This window comes from Solanum lycopersicum, chromosome 5 (assembly GCF_036512215.1).
Source record: "Solanum lycopersicum chromosome 5, SLM_r2.1".
In the NCBI taxonomy this organism is placed as follows: domain Eukaryota; kingdom Viridiplantae; phylum Streptophyta; class Magnoliopsida; order Solanales; family Solanaceae; genus Solanum; species Solanum lycopersicum.
Genome location: NC_090804.1, coordinates 67,304,260 through 67,319,460, shown reverse-complemented (window position 1 = coordinate 67,319,460; position 15,201 = coordinate 67,304,260). Strand labels below are relative to the sequence as shown.

The window sequence follows — 15,201 nt, the reverse complement described above, 5'->3', positions numbered from 1 at the left end:
GGAATATGTTTGTTGTAATGCATATATCCTTGTGTCTTTGGTCTTTGGTTTGTAGTTTGTGGGAGGGGGGTGGGGGGTGGGGTGGGGGGGTTGGAGTCTATCTTTGAATAATAATAAAAGGATTAGTATATCTTTTTGTCTATTGTGTTTTTTCTTTCTCTTTAATAACGATGATATCGAAATCAGCTTGATACATTTCGATTATTATAATGAATATCTACGAGCTTTTATTACTATATGGTTTAGGTAATTCTCCTTATCAAAGATTTAACAAATGAGAAAAGATTATCTGTTATTTCTAAAATTTTCACGACTATTCATCATTAAGCCACATCCTTATTTATCATATCGTTCTACTTAGAAGTTAGATCAACTCAATATTACGTACGAATAAAAACTAGTAAGTATGTGTGCTTCTAAAAGTTGACATGGAACATGATCAAATCATTTTAATCAACCTCTTATTTAATCTTTCATGTGCTACTTACAAGTTAAACCTTCTATCGTGGATCATTTTAATCTTCGTATGATCATATATTCTTTTTTAGTATTCATATTTATACAACACTCATCTTGTGGATATATCGAATACTATAACAACTCTAAGAGCCTCATTATATGCATCTCTCTATATGATATGATATAATATAACTTTTTCATGATACTTTTGTTTTTTCAATTATCCTATTTTAATTTGTGTAATATATCCATTTATCGTACTACTTTTTCGAAATATTAAGTCTGAATATCTAAAAATAAGTGAATGCCTCATCTCTTTTTTTGCCCAATCTCGTTGAACCATTTGTATCTATATGAATTAAGATTCTGATTCATGGATCTCTAGATTCAAAAAATTAAAATAAGAGGCTTCAATCATTTTTTTTCGAACCAAAAAACAAGAAAGAGATAATCCAACAACTTTGTGCTTTCCCATTCTTACAAAACCAATGCTATTGGCTCACTTTCAAGTAAAAAAAAGTAGTACCATTTTTCAAAAGTTGGCTATGAATGGTTTCAAGAGAAATAGATCATGATTTCAAAAGAGATAGATCGGAAAAATATTAAAAAGATGTGATTAGATCGGAGTAGACATAATGCAACTTCAGCTATGAATAATAATAAAATGATTAGTATATCTTTTTGTCTATTGTGTTTTTTCTTCTTCTTTTTTAACAGTGATATCTAAATCGGCTTATTGCATTTCGATTATTGTAATGAGTATCTATGACCTTTATTAATACATGTTTTAGGTAATTCTCCTTGCCAAAGATTTAACAAATAAGAAGAGATTATCCAATATTTCTAAAAAAATTACAACTATTCATTATTAAGTCACATCTCCACTTATTAAGTTAAAATAAAAGCTACTAAGTATGTATCTATAAGTTGACATGGAACATGTTATTTTATCTTCAAGTGCTACTTACAAGTTATACCTTTTGTTGTAGGTCATTTTCAATTTTTATATGGTTGTATATTCTTCTTAGCATTCACATTTATACAACACTCATCTATTATTTAGTGCTAGAAGCTAAACCGCCATAAGCTCATCCTTCGGGTCTTGCTTCCAGCGTAGGAGGCCAAGCATTTTGCCAGACGTCCCGACCTGGGAGCCCCGTTTGCCTTTGGTACTTCAGTAGATCTTCTAAAAAAAAAGCGCTACTTCAGCCTTAACTACATCTACATTACACAAGACCCGCCGATACCTACCTATAGAGTAAAATTCTAATAAAAAAGTACCAGTAACGACTTTCTAGGTTTATGGATTCAGTCAGCTAAACTCCATCAAACTCCTCAATCAATATCAACAAGATATCGTGACCGCTTAGGCTTGAGTTTACTTTAGTTTGAATGTAGACCAAAATAAGCGGCGTTTATTCAAACAAAGGGAGCCGAAGGTTTCCTTGTTTAGTAATACGAAAGTAGTTCTGCTATTAAGATGTGGATATATCGAATACTATAGCAACTCAAGAGTTTCGTTATATGCATCTATCATATATGATATGATATAATATGACTTTATTATAGCACTTCTGCATTTCAATTATCCTATTTTGATTTTGTGTAGTATCTCTACTTAGCATGCCACTCTCTTGAAACATGAAGTCTGTATATTTGAATATTTGAGAATAAGTGAATGCTTCATCTCTCTTTCCCCCGATCTCGTTGGGCCATTTGTATCTATATGCATTAGAATTTCGATTCATGAATCTCTAGATTCAAAGAATCAAGTTAAGAGGCTCGAATCATTCTTCTAATAAAAAAAGAAGAGAGAACCCCAAAACTTCGCGTTTCTTTTCTTACAATGCCAATGTTATTGTTATTTTCAAGGAAAAAAAAGTAATCCCATTCTTCAAAAGTTAGTTACGGATGATTTCAAGAGAGGTAGATCAAAGAAATATTAAGGAAATATGATAAAATCAAACATAATGTAGCTTCAGCTTGCTGAGGACATGACTTTAGATAAAAGATTATAAGAGATACACATGCATTAGGGTAAGAAGGTTAAATAGATAGTAAACGTTGTCCCCCTTATTTCCTTGTTCCGAAAATCTACCAAAAATGATCTCTACCTCCAAAATAGAGGTAAGATCTTCGTACACTCTAACTTCCCCCTGTCCCCACTTGGTGGGATTAACCTATGTATGTTGTTGATGTAGTACCATTCTTCACAGATTAGTAACATCAAGTCCAGATGGTGTCTGGCATATGAAGAAAAGTTGATGATTCTAACCATAAAAGAAGTGAAATGCCAATCAAATCTGTACTCACAATACAAATATAGTACATTTGTTATCTAAATAAAAGGAGAGGGCAATATTACAATCACTTCCCAAGGCATGCTGTTTTTAGCATGACAAAGATTGAAAAAAAGAACTAAGCTTTACAGATATAAACAACACACACACATGAAGAAATATAACTACAAGTTAAAAGAAAAAACTTGACCCTTCTTACATTTTTTTTATTAACAGATATTATACCTGTATAAAAGTTAAATTAAGGTGAGAATAAACTACAACCTTCCACCATTTAAACCAACTAGAAAAAAACTTACCAAAGTCAAGTTCCAGATAGGAGCATACGCTATACATATGTACAAGTTGATTACATAACTTATGTGCAGTCTGATTCAGGTCCAAAAAGATCGATGATGTTACCACGTACCAAAGCTGCAACCTACATGCTCTTGGGTGATAATGTGAAGTCGATCTTGCATGGCATCCATGGATGGATAAGGAGGAAAGCATAGGCGGAAGAAGCACGTGTGTGAAGAAGGCAAACGATCATTTGACTCTCTGGTTTTGTAGATGTAAAGCCTAGAGGCCAAACCTCCAAAACCCTCGACGGGAAGATACTTTATTGAAGTCCAAAAGAAGAGGAGAACCTTTCTCTGCTCAGCTGTCATGCACCCAACAATCTGCAGGAATGAAAGAAAACATGTATGAATCAAATCTCATAAATCGAGGTTCATCCTTATAAGAACAATTAGGAAATCCAGGACTTATATCCATTGACCACCAGATACTTTGTTTGCTTCCTTTCTCCACCCATCTTCTACAGAAAATTGCAGTAATCCAAGTCCCAGGAGCATGTTATAATGGATCCTTGCTTAGCTTATTACCCAATTCAGACTCACAGAAAGTGAAATGCAAAAACTCGACACTACTAAATGCAAAAGGAGGGTAGCTCTAGATGTGCATGTATGCTCAAACTATCGATTTTCCGGAGCAGAATAAATAAGACTTATCATATGGCACTGTTCAACTTGTTTGATGATCTACTTGAACAAAATTTTGCACCTCTCAAAAGAAAAATCGTTTCTTAAGTTTTGTAGAATGGCAGATGAGGTGACAAAATATCTCCATGATGACTATATATGATCAAAATCAAAAGAATGCAACCTCTCCAAACAGCACAGCCGACAGCGGGGTAAAGCTTTTTAGAGTTGCTTTCATTGATTATTTCCTATAACCAGAATCAAAGCATTTAGTTTTTAGCCTGCAAAATGCTCTTCACAGAAACCAACCGTTCTTCATTGTTAATTCTTATTCCACCTACAAATATGATAAAGGTGTAAGCCAAGGGCGGCAACAGGTCCACATCCTAATATTAGCCTCTAAATTTACTCCGTGCTGGAATTTCTGGAGAATAAAAAGATAAACCAATTCTAAAAAGTAATTGCTTCTCTCTATCCAAGCATTGAGCAATCAAAGAAGACTACGAACAACTGTTTATGGAACTTTTTTTTTGTTTTCCATTACCTTCTCATACTCGAGCATCAAAGGTTATCATTATTACCATCCTAGTATAGACAAGATAGAGAATATCATAGAGCTTAAAATCATAGTTAAATCATAATTTTAGAGTAAAAAGGACGACAACCCCTCTAGATTGCCTATATTGGATATCCCTCGCCCTTATTTTTTTTAAAAAGGATCCAACTAAGCTTTTTAGGACTATTTGACACACCTATGTATGACCCCATCTAGTCAAAAAGTATCTGAAAGTTGTCGATGTTGCACAAAATGAGAAATTCACAACCAAAATATCCTTCTAAACTAAGCAACTATTCACTAATTATGCATATCTTTTTCTCACACACGTTTAACTTTGGAAGCCAAAATTCTAGTTCCTTTTACAGCTAACACTTAATTATATATGAACTTCAATAAATCCAGACCTTAAAGGTAAAAAGAAAAATAAAATTAATGGAAGTACCTTCTTCTAGATAAGTGGAAATGCCTAGTCTAACATGTCATTTTAAAATGCCTAAGATCAATGAAGGTTCAAATCCCAGCACAGACAAAAATACTAGGTGATCTCTTCCTTGTTGTCCTAGCCTTTAGGAACATAGTTACGTTTTGCTGGCAGGTACCCCCATGGAATTAGTCGAAATGCACACAATTGGCCCGTACACATGGTTATTAAACAAACACACACACACACACATATATATATATATAACCTAGTGTGTGTGTATATAATCCAGTATATATTTTGTTTGATAATGCTATATAACCCAGTATATGTATATATATATAAGCTTGTATTCTCTCTATTAATATGAACTCCAAGATTTGCACATTGAAAATTACTGGCATATGTAGGCAATCATCATATTTTGCACGTATAAGTTGTAAGATGGACTAAATTTGTTCCGAAGTTGGATCTTTCTATCTCTTTCACATAGTCTTCAACTATTAAGCACAAAGGGCATATTGGCCATAGCATAGTCACTTGCACACTTTTTAGCAAAAGGGTCTAACAAAGGTGTCTCTTAGTTTCACAAAGCGGTTAGGTATCTGTAACTTAAGTGGTTTAGCAAAGGTGTTCCTGGAGCTTATCCTAATATTAATTGAGTTTATTATATTATATGTCAAAGAGAATTTGCTAAGAACTACAAAAGTAAAAAGAAACAGTGTTGTTTCAAGCAAATTATCTAGTGATATAAATAGGTTTAGAAGTGAAACAGCCTCTTCCTTAGTGTTTCTCCTTCAACAGTGTCCATTTGATTCAGAATCTCTCAGGAAAACCAAAAAAGAAATATCAGGAAGGTCCCTCATTCCCACCAGGAAAAAAAAATCTCCCTTCTCAGAAAAGAAGTAAACACATATAGAGAAGAAAGAAGAAAATATAGATTTTTGCCTACTGCAATACCTTTGAAAAGAACCAAGCTTCTATACAGAATATTAACAGAGGAAAGACTGAGATGAAAGAAAAGAAATGAAGTCCCCAAATAAAGGAAATGTACAGACTGCAAGACCAGAAACAGAACATACCTTCCAAAACCAAGATATTTGAGGATCACTTTCTTTATAGCCATTATAATCAGTATGTGCTTTCCAGTCTTCCACAGAAACAGCAGTTTCACTCCCGTGGAGCATCCAATCAAGATCTTCAAGATTTAAGCTCTGGAAAAAGGATTTCTGGAGCCTTACGGAGGTTATAATGTCAGCAAAACCTTGAGCAAAATGAGCTACCTGCTCAGCAATGGATGTGACAAAGCGGTGCTGAATAAGAAGCTCAACATACTGCTTCCTATTTTTACTATTCACCATGGTACTTTTCCCATTAGGGCACAGCTCGACAACCTTCCTGGATCCTAACTCTTCTACTTCACGAACAAATGTCAAACCAAGAGTATCTTGATCTACCATCTCCGGATCCATCTCCAATATCTGCCTGCAGCTGCTGTACAAGAATGGATCTGCATCCCTTATGTCATCCAAGGAAATACTCTTGCCCGACAATTGTAAGAAGAACACGCGGTCAAAGACAATGCCAACTTGTATTTTATGCATTAAGGCCAAAGCAATTACCCTGCCAGAGAAGCTAAAATACTCAAGGTGCAACGGGTCCACCTTCGACGCTGCAATACAATTATGTAGAATGTCAACAAGGCCCCAATAATAAGAGTAGTATCAGTGTCTTGCAAAATAAAAAAGTTGTTCCAAACAAAACATAGGCATTGCAAGTTCATCCAAATAAATGGAAACAGTGATGATGAATGAAAATTCAGCTTGTCTAACCACATATCTCAAAAAGAAAAGAAAATGATACTATGACTTGGAAGTACTCCATTTATAGTGCAATACAAAGAAAAGTGGACCATGAATTTCTAACTTTGTCTAAGAAAGTTTGCCGGCTAAGGATCGGTGTGGTCATCCATCAGACAGAATGTTGAGCTCTATATCAGTGTTTCCCAGCATTTATCTGATTCCCCGCAGAAGACAACCAGATGGGGACTTCAGAAGAAAATCAGGAAGAGGACAAGAAGAGTATCTAAATCAAGAAAACAAAATAATATTTAGATATTGCATGTTGAAATACCTACCAATAACTTATTTATTGGTGCAATTGATTGATTTGGTGCCAAAATAGCTGAATCTTTTTAAGTTTAAATGAAAATAATTATGAGCTACGCATTAAATACTGGAATCTTTTAGTTTCTCTGCACAGATAAGGACCTGGACAGGCAGGAGAAGCCCTTATCCCACCTTCAAATATTTGGAAAATTATACATTGGTTATCAATCAGCAATTATTGAAGAAAATTCAAACCTATTTTAGGTCAAAATTGCTAAAACGAGAGACAGAAAGAGGAGGGAGGGGGGGATATTATGAACAAAGATTAAATTCTATTAAGACAACTAGCTCGCCAAGTGAACGTCTAACCCCCTCATACAAATTGGTCCACATAGTAACTACCTACCTATTTACATATATAACTAATTTGTGGACTGACGAAAGACTTAATGAATAATTTTACAAGATAATCATTTGATTTCACAAACTTTAATGACTATGTCTCTCGTGTATCTCTTCTCCAACAAAAGCAAAGTCGATTTCCTTGTATGTGGTCCTCCCATGGAAGATCGAATTTGATGCAATACGAAGTGTAACTTGACTATTACAGAAGTTTTATCTAACTAGTACTTGAGTTTGATATACGAATAGACTTTTAGGATACGACTACATTACAGGGACCACACAAATGAAAAAGGGGCTTAAGTCTAGCAATAAGAGCTCAATCAGTGATGCTTGAGTTATGCACACATTATGGGTTTGAGCCCTACCGATATAAAATCTTGGTATTTAAACGGAAAATGGTAGAGGGGTGGGCCCATCATCCATCGAGTTTCAAACCGTGCCATTAGTCCTTGGAGATTTCTCCATTTTAAGAAAAAAAAGTACAAACGCATAAGAGCAAATATTGATAACTCAAAAAGATGCCAAGATGATGATTACGATAAAAACGAACACTTCATACCCTTCAAAGATTATGTAGAGGACACAGTTTTGCAATAAAAGAAGGATTGAATCAGAACTTGTTGAGGAGGAGACAATGGAATTGTACACATAGGATCCATTAGTTGTGGGTCATGTACGACCACAAAAAAGTCAATATGGTCAACGTAGGAAGAGGATGTGAAGAATGACCTGAAGAAGATGGCATTGCCAAACATAATGTACCATACAAATAAGTTGAGGGCAAAAAAGTGATTGGGTTCATGCCTTCATGTGGCTTGAAGCAAAAAGCATGACGAAGCACACACTTCTTCAAAGTAAAGTGTATAAGTTATACAAGTAAAAATCACCAAACACATATTTATCATGCAATCTATTGATCAAATTGCAATTAAAACAACTAATTTCAAACATCCAATAAACAATAACGATAATATTCCAACTCGTCAAAGTTATGATTCAAGTAAAGCTAGAGTCTACTTTCCTTGTAACATGTTTTTGATGGTGGCCAGCATTCTCAATGCTGAAGAATACAACAGTACTAATTATCAAAAAAAATTCAAAGAACAGACCGATTTTCATTAGGATAGCCTCACACATCATTGTGTGAAGTCTTACACTTATCTAAAACACACAGCCTAAACCATGAAGCGGTAACACCTTGATTAATTGTTTCATAGCTTTAAGACACGAAGTGATGACTTCTAATAACACTAAGCAATGGTAATCCTTACTAAATGGATGACAACAAGGAAACAGACACTTAAGATAGGGTTCTTCAACAGTTCAAATCCCACTCTCAACAGTTTTAGCATTATTCAATTCTCAAAAATAGAGTAAGGGTCTTTACAGTTCAGTTATTTCATAAAAAGACTAGGAATGCAAGTTCAATTCATTGAATCCACTAGAGCAATGTACAAATACGTCAAATGCAAATACAATATCCACATATAGAACTTTGAAATCACTAACAAAATGTGAAGATCTGAGAGTTTATATAGAAAAAATGTCAGATGAATTTAAAATAAAGGCAAGGAAAGCTTACCTGGATTTGGAAAGAACCTTCTGCGGTCATTTGGACAAGCAACAAACAGTGCGTTCTGAGGGTTGAAGATTGCTCGACATACCAAGAAAAACCACTCCCTCAAGACGCCAGGCCCCGTAGCTTCTTCACTCTTGAACTCCATAAACAAACCACCACGTAATGACTCAGGATCTGCATGTGCAATGTACTCAAAAGATTCTGAGAGCAACTGAGCGCGGTCAATGAGCATCTCGTGAAGCTCCTCGTACTCGTCCTTCACTTCTGGAAGCATCATCATGGCTAGATACCTCCTCACCTCAAAATTAGTCACTTCCTTGTGCTCCAAAATCCACCGATGATCTTCAGATCGTTTAGCAAATCTCATAATCAGAAAACACAATGAAACTTTTCTATGCCTCATTCTATTCCAAAATTCATCCTCTGAGCCCTTATAAAGTTTTGATATAGCATTTATCTCCTTCAGAATTGCAAAGTACTGGGACCACCCGGATACAAGAGGCTCACCTTCTCCTTTCTCTTTCAATGCTAAAGATTCTTCCATTTTCTTTAGACATAGCTCTAATTTCTCAAGCAAATCAAAGTAAATATCATGCAAACATTTAATCTGCTGTCTGTAATACAACATCTCAAATCTTTTGCTTTCCTCCTCACTGGTGCCTTCCTCCTGCAACGGAAAAGCGATTGGACTGCAAATCGCTACATGATCCCCGATCAAATTCATAATAGGACCTATAAATGCAGTAAAATCACGCACATCACTCGAAGAAGGCCCCATTACCATGTCTGATCCCACACTTGATTCTAAAGCCTGTGATAACTTAGCTGCTAGTTCGCGAACAAATGGGAAAATGTCTTGCAATTCCATTACATCTTTACCATCAGTCTTCTTACTCTCCCAACTTAGAACCCCAACAGACTCTACAATACCCCCTAAACTACTCCGACAAACACCATATAAAGAATCATCAACACCAGCAGACGCCCTAAGCAACTTACAGAATTCTAAAATTATAGGAGCACATTGCGTATATATAGGATTAGGCAAAACAGTCTTACTCGAATTAATAAATTGACGAATCGATTCATCAGCAGTATCCTTGTTCACTTTAGCTTGAGACATATAGAGCATTACCAAAGCTGCCGGGGCGCACGAAGAGAGAAAAATCTGAAGGTGCTCGGCAGATTTTTCAGTAGCATTTCGCGGTGTCATAGTAAGAAACTCAATCAGTCTAGTCTTTATACGATTCGAAGGACGAGGATTACCACTCTTACACAGATCAAATATCTGAGAAACCAAGTCATTTATCAGCTGCCATGCTTGTGGATGCCCTGTGCTCCGCATTCGTCCAACCAATTGCAATCCAGCATCATTTTGAATATCGCAGCCTGCTAACGTTTGCTCCCATTGTAGCTGCTTCCCTCTGTATATTAATCTCTGCTCAGTTATGGGCATTCCGGTAATGAACTGGATTTTCTCATGAATTGATTTTACTGAGTCAGTAGACTCAGCTTGAAGCACCAAAGTATTCCCGCGGGATAATAACCTGACAAAAAACTGAAGACGACCCGGAAACCTAGTTGACTGAGTGAACACCGACGATGAAGATGAAGATGACGATGACGGAAGCTGTTGCAGCGATGATGAAGCTGAGTCAGAGCTGTTGTTCTGATGATGACGTGGAGCAGAATCGGTGAAAGAGGTAAGGACAAATTGGTCTTTTCTCATCCTGACGGCGGAGTGTACTAAGTATAGCTCCGATGAAACAGCGTCTTCGTCGGCAGCATAATCTTCAAGCTTCCGTTTAGGATTAACTCCGGTCATTGAAATTCCGGGGTTTTACTCCATAGAAGAATCATAACACCAAAATCCACCAAAAAAAAAACTACACCCACTAATTTTTTCTGCTGAGTTCAAAATTTCCCTCAATCAAAACTGAAAACAACAACACGAAGAACGAAGAAGATGAAGAGGAGAGAGAAAGTGTAGAGAGAGAAAATGGAGAGTGAGAAAAAAATGTTTGAGAAGAAGAAGAGAAAATGTAATGAAAAGAAAAAGAAAAAAAGCTTTTTGTTACGCTAAGTATTGTGAAATGACCAAAATAGGTTTCCCGCGAGCTACATGCCTTTTCCATTTTTAGTTATTAGGACATAAATATTTGTCCCCCGTTCACTTTTACGTGTTCACTTTCGATTCAACGCGTATTTTATTTTATTAATTTTCTATATAAGTTATGACCATTTTTTGAGGTTTACAAACTGATCTCGATTTTTAATTTTGGATATTCACTTAAATTTTACATATTTATTTTATACCACGTTAGAAGATAAAGCCACTTTTATATTAAAGGAAATATTTTTTAACGGAATTAAGTATTATTTTATACAATGTTATGAATAATTTTGTATGTATAGATATAGTAGATATCGAATCTCCTCCGGCTACTTTCTGCGTCTATTTTTACATATTTTAAACTTTTTTATTTAAAATTTTATTTATTTAATTTTATACAAATTTGAATATTTTTTTTTCCGTATGCCATCGTATATAAATATCAAATGAAATCAAAATAAATAAATAAATAAATATATATATATATATATATATATATGTATTTATGCCTTTTTATTATTTTTGAATAGTTATATTTGGTAATTTGTTCATTAAATTTCGGGTTTTGTTAATCAAATCTTGTAATTTTTATTATTGATTTGCAGTATCTTGACCTTAATTAATTAAATTAAAACATTCCATCTTACAAAATTTTTACAATCAACATTTTTATACAGCAAAAAAAATACTAACAACACTAAATTGATCAATCTGAATATGGTGAGATGAATTGAAATATCTCTTTTTAAACAAGGATCTTTAATTTTATATTTTTGATAATAAAAGAAAATTATTGAAAAAATCCACTTTTAATAAACTATATAATATATAAATTTTTATTTTATTTCAATAAAAATATCGAATATCAAACATAAAAAAAATTAAATCTGTTTTTCCTATTGTTGGACCTGTTCACATTATAGGGGGCCTTTTGGAACTTTCCAACGACATGCAATAAGACAACACTATTACATATATAAAAAGAAATGAAAGAAAAAAAAAACTTTTAACACAATATATATGATTTAAAACAATAAAAGAAAAAAAGGAAAATAACGTGATACAAGGTACATATTTTATTTATGATAATCGTAATATTCGTTTCAACTTGCGTGAACTTAAAATGATTCGATGATAATAAGTATATTGTATTTTCATCTAACATAAATTATCTGAATAATTAATGTTCAAAAATGAAACGAGTTATTTATAATATAAAAGTGTTATTTTCATATATATATATATATATATATATATATATATATATGAAATGCATTTTGAAGGTTTAAGAAATCACTAAGCCAGAATTTGATGATTCACTTTTTGTATCAAAAATTTATATCGAAGAGGATTTTATCTTTATGTTCTGTTATTTGACTCGTTGTTTGATATATATTTACTAGTTATATCTACGTATTGCAACGTGAATGCATGGTGCTCGGCCCGTGTGATTAATAAACAAGGCATTACCCTTTTTAAAAAAATTTAAAGTATATTTTACTGATTGATCGAGTAAAAAATATAACCGTTTAAAGAGATTTTGAAAAAAATAAATATTTATTTTTATGTATAATATTATTATTGGCCCCCCAAATTTTACTCACCTTTCTACTAGTTGAGTCCTCACTTTTTGTTCAAAGTGCATTTCTTCTTTACACACTCAAAAAGCATAGATGAAAATTACATAGGTATTGTATAAGTAAACTAATTAAAGTCAACTCATAAGATTACTTTTCCAAAAAAAAATCGTAGATCGATGAATATTTATTTATTTTTAATATGTAATCAGATATTTTGAATTTAAGCTTTAAATATAAAGTTATTTTTTAAAAAAAATATTCTACTTTTATTATAATTTTCTTCGATACAAATTCAAATTTAGTTCAGCTTTAATATGAATATGTTTGGTTAGTGAAAAAACATACTAAACATGACTTTAAAAATAGAGCTAGAATCTTAATTATAAATTTAACATAATTTAATTTTAAAAGAGGAGGGGAAACAAAAGAGGTGAATTATTATTATTATTATTATTGTTATTATTATTATTATTATTATTCATTTGATATTTATATTAGAACTGATTAATTCGATTTGAGCTATATAAAACTTATTTAAGAAAAAATATTCTTTTAAATATAGAATAATCATATTCATTCCTTCCCAATCCATCGTTTTTAATGCCAAAGGAATATTTTTTCAACCTTCTTTTCTTCTTCTAAGTTTTATTTTCTTCCATTTGCATAACAAAGGAAAAATAAATAATTTTATGTTATCTCACAATTTTTTTTTATGACAACCTCTTTTTGTTATTTTAAAATACATGCAATATGTATGAAATTGGGTCATATTATAAGTGTTTAATATAATTAAATATTTTTATCCTTCTTCTTTTTATCGACCATCTTTTTTAAAAAAATAATTAATATAATAGAATGGAAAATTTGCAAAAAGTAGGACAATGGATGGCTAACTCAAAACTCTTTAGGGGTTAAAGTTAAGCAATTAAAATTTATTAATATCTCGTTTTAAGGAGGAATTTAAATAAAAATGTGATATAAAAATGAATTAAAAGGTTAATTATTAGGTAATACAAAACAAAGTATATATGGCCAATTGACCATAATAAGTCAAAAGGCAAATGCTAACCTATTTGATATTTTTTTCAAAAATATAAATTTGATTACTATTTTAATCGATTTATTATATAGCAAGTCGATAAAGAATGGTTTAATTGCTACTTGGAGCCCAAGATACAACACTTATCTATATTGATGTACTAACAATGGATTTTTAACTTGGGGATATATTTAGGAGAAACTATGTATATATATATATATATATATATATATTCACAAACATATACATTATTACCATCTTTATTTTTCAAATATCACATATTTTATCACTATTTAAGAATTTCTTATTATATATTAAGGGGACGTTTCGTTATTGATTAGAGTTGTGTAGGGTTTAACTATGCAGATATTAGTTATGTAGGGTTTAGTTATGCAGGTATTAGTTATGAATAGTTCAGTTATGTAGGTATTAATTAGTTATATAAATGTTAGGGAAAATGCACAAGTAGCCCCTTACACTAAGGCTGACGTGTCATTCAAATATTTCCCCTGCGCCTCAATTGCGTGGGGTCACGGAGTGTGCCATGTAAGACAAATGGTGTATATAATTACAAAAAAGAAATAAGTTCAGATATGTGTTTCTGAAATTCGATCATAGTTTAGGGAGGTACTTGTGCATTTTCCCCAAATGTTATAATACATGAATTATTAGCTACTGAATATTGTTTGTTGTAAATTAATATATATTATTTACAAATAAATAAATAAAAAGTATAATTTTACCTCTTGTTGAATAAAAAGTAAAGTAAAAAAAATTCTCCCTGTATACTGGACTTCTATTTTTTTCTTTTTGTTATTTTTTTTAATGTTTATAATATAAAAATAAATATTATTAATATATTTTCAAGTATATTATGATATCATACTTAATTAGGTAAATATTTGATCAATATATTGTATATATTATTTATATAATTTTAATATACCAAATATATGAATTATGTATAAATTTATGGCCAAAGTAAATATATGTTAATTAAATATGTAGAATATATTTAATAATAGTAATATATATATATATATATATATATATATATATATATATATTTAGTTCTATTGTTGTAAGGAGAACTTTTCAACGCGAATCTATCCGAATGATATTAAGGAAAAATTACTCATATAAGCAAATATATACTAGTTAATTAGTTAATATAGCTATAGTTTTGTTCAATATTATTCACAATCTTCTTTTACTATAACTATGCAACTTAACTTTTTAATTTTGTATAATTCACACGTTTGAATAATTCGAAATTCATATAATATAAATTGCATAACTTTTGTATAATTCAGAATGTGTATTATATAATTCGTATAACTATTTACACTTCTGATATTTGTAATTGTATAAATTTCGTTATTTCGAGTTTATACAAAAACAACTGAAATATGTAAATGTATCCGCAAATCATACAAACTTGTGAACTATACAATCGAGGCAGCTTAAACTGTAGTTACAATCCGTGAATATGTAAACTATAGATATGAAGTATAATTAAATTTATTATAATGACTATTTACGAAAAATTCGTATATTAATCGAATATCGAATATCAAATATCAAATATCATGTGAAAATGTGTGACCAGCCCAACCATGAAAAATCATATGGGCCAGCCCAATATACACATGGGCTTTAATCTAATTATCCATTTT

At 32.1% G+C, this 15,201-nt stretch overlaps 1 protein-coding gene across 2 annotated transcripts; it reads right to left on the bottom strand.

Annotated features, from left to right (window-relative positions):
* Positions 1–2,745: 2,745 nt before the first annotated feature.
* On the bottom strand, positions 2,746–10,887 carry LOC101250305 (E3 ubiquitin-protein ligase UPL5). Of its 2 annotated transcripts, XR_741642.4 has the most exons (4): positions 8,797–10,853; positions 5,784–6,373; positions 3,906–4,058; positions 2,746–3,421 (listed from the first exon to the last, which is right to left on the bottom strand). XR_741642.4 is itself a non-coding variant. In XM_004239782.5 (3 exons), the coding sequence occupies exons 1-3, from the start codon at positions 10,616–10,618 to the stop codon at positions 3,158–3,160; spliced, it is 2,676 nt and encodes an 891-aa protein (XP_004239830.1). In that variant the 5' UTR covers positions 10,619–10,887; the 3' UTR covers positions 2,746–3,157. The 2 variants fall into 2 exon arrangements, 1 of the variants encoding a protein (XP_004239830.1); XM_004239782.5 differs by lacking the exon at positions 3,906–4,058 and having other exon boundaries at positions 8,797–10,887.
* Positions 10,888–15,201: the final 4,314 nt, after the last annotated feature.

Bases quoted from the DNA above. Each gene is read 5' to 3' on its own strand.
- LOC101250305 (XM_004239782.5), bottom strand. From the start codon at position 10,618: ATGACCGGAGTTAATCCTAAACGGAAGCTTGAAGATTATGCTGCCGAC. The intron at 6,374-8,796 runs GTAAGCTTTCCT...ATTGTATTGCAG, and splicing joins AAGGTTCTTTCCAAATCCAG to CGTCGAAGGTGGACCCGTTG. The intron at 3,422-5,783 runs GTATGTTCTGTT...TCATTCCTGCAG, and splicing joins AAATATCTTGGTTTTGGAAG to ATTGTTGGGTGCATGACAGC.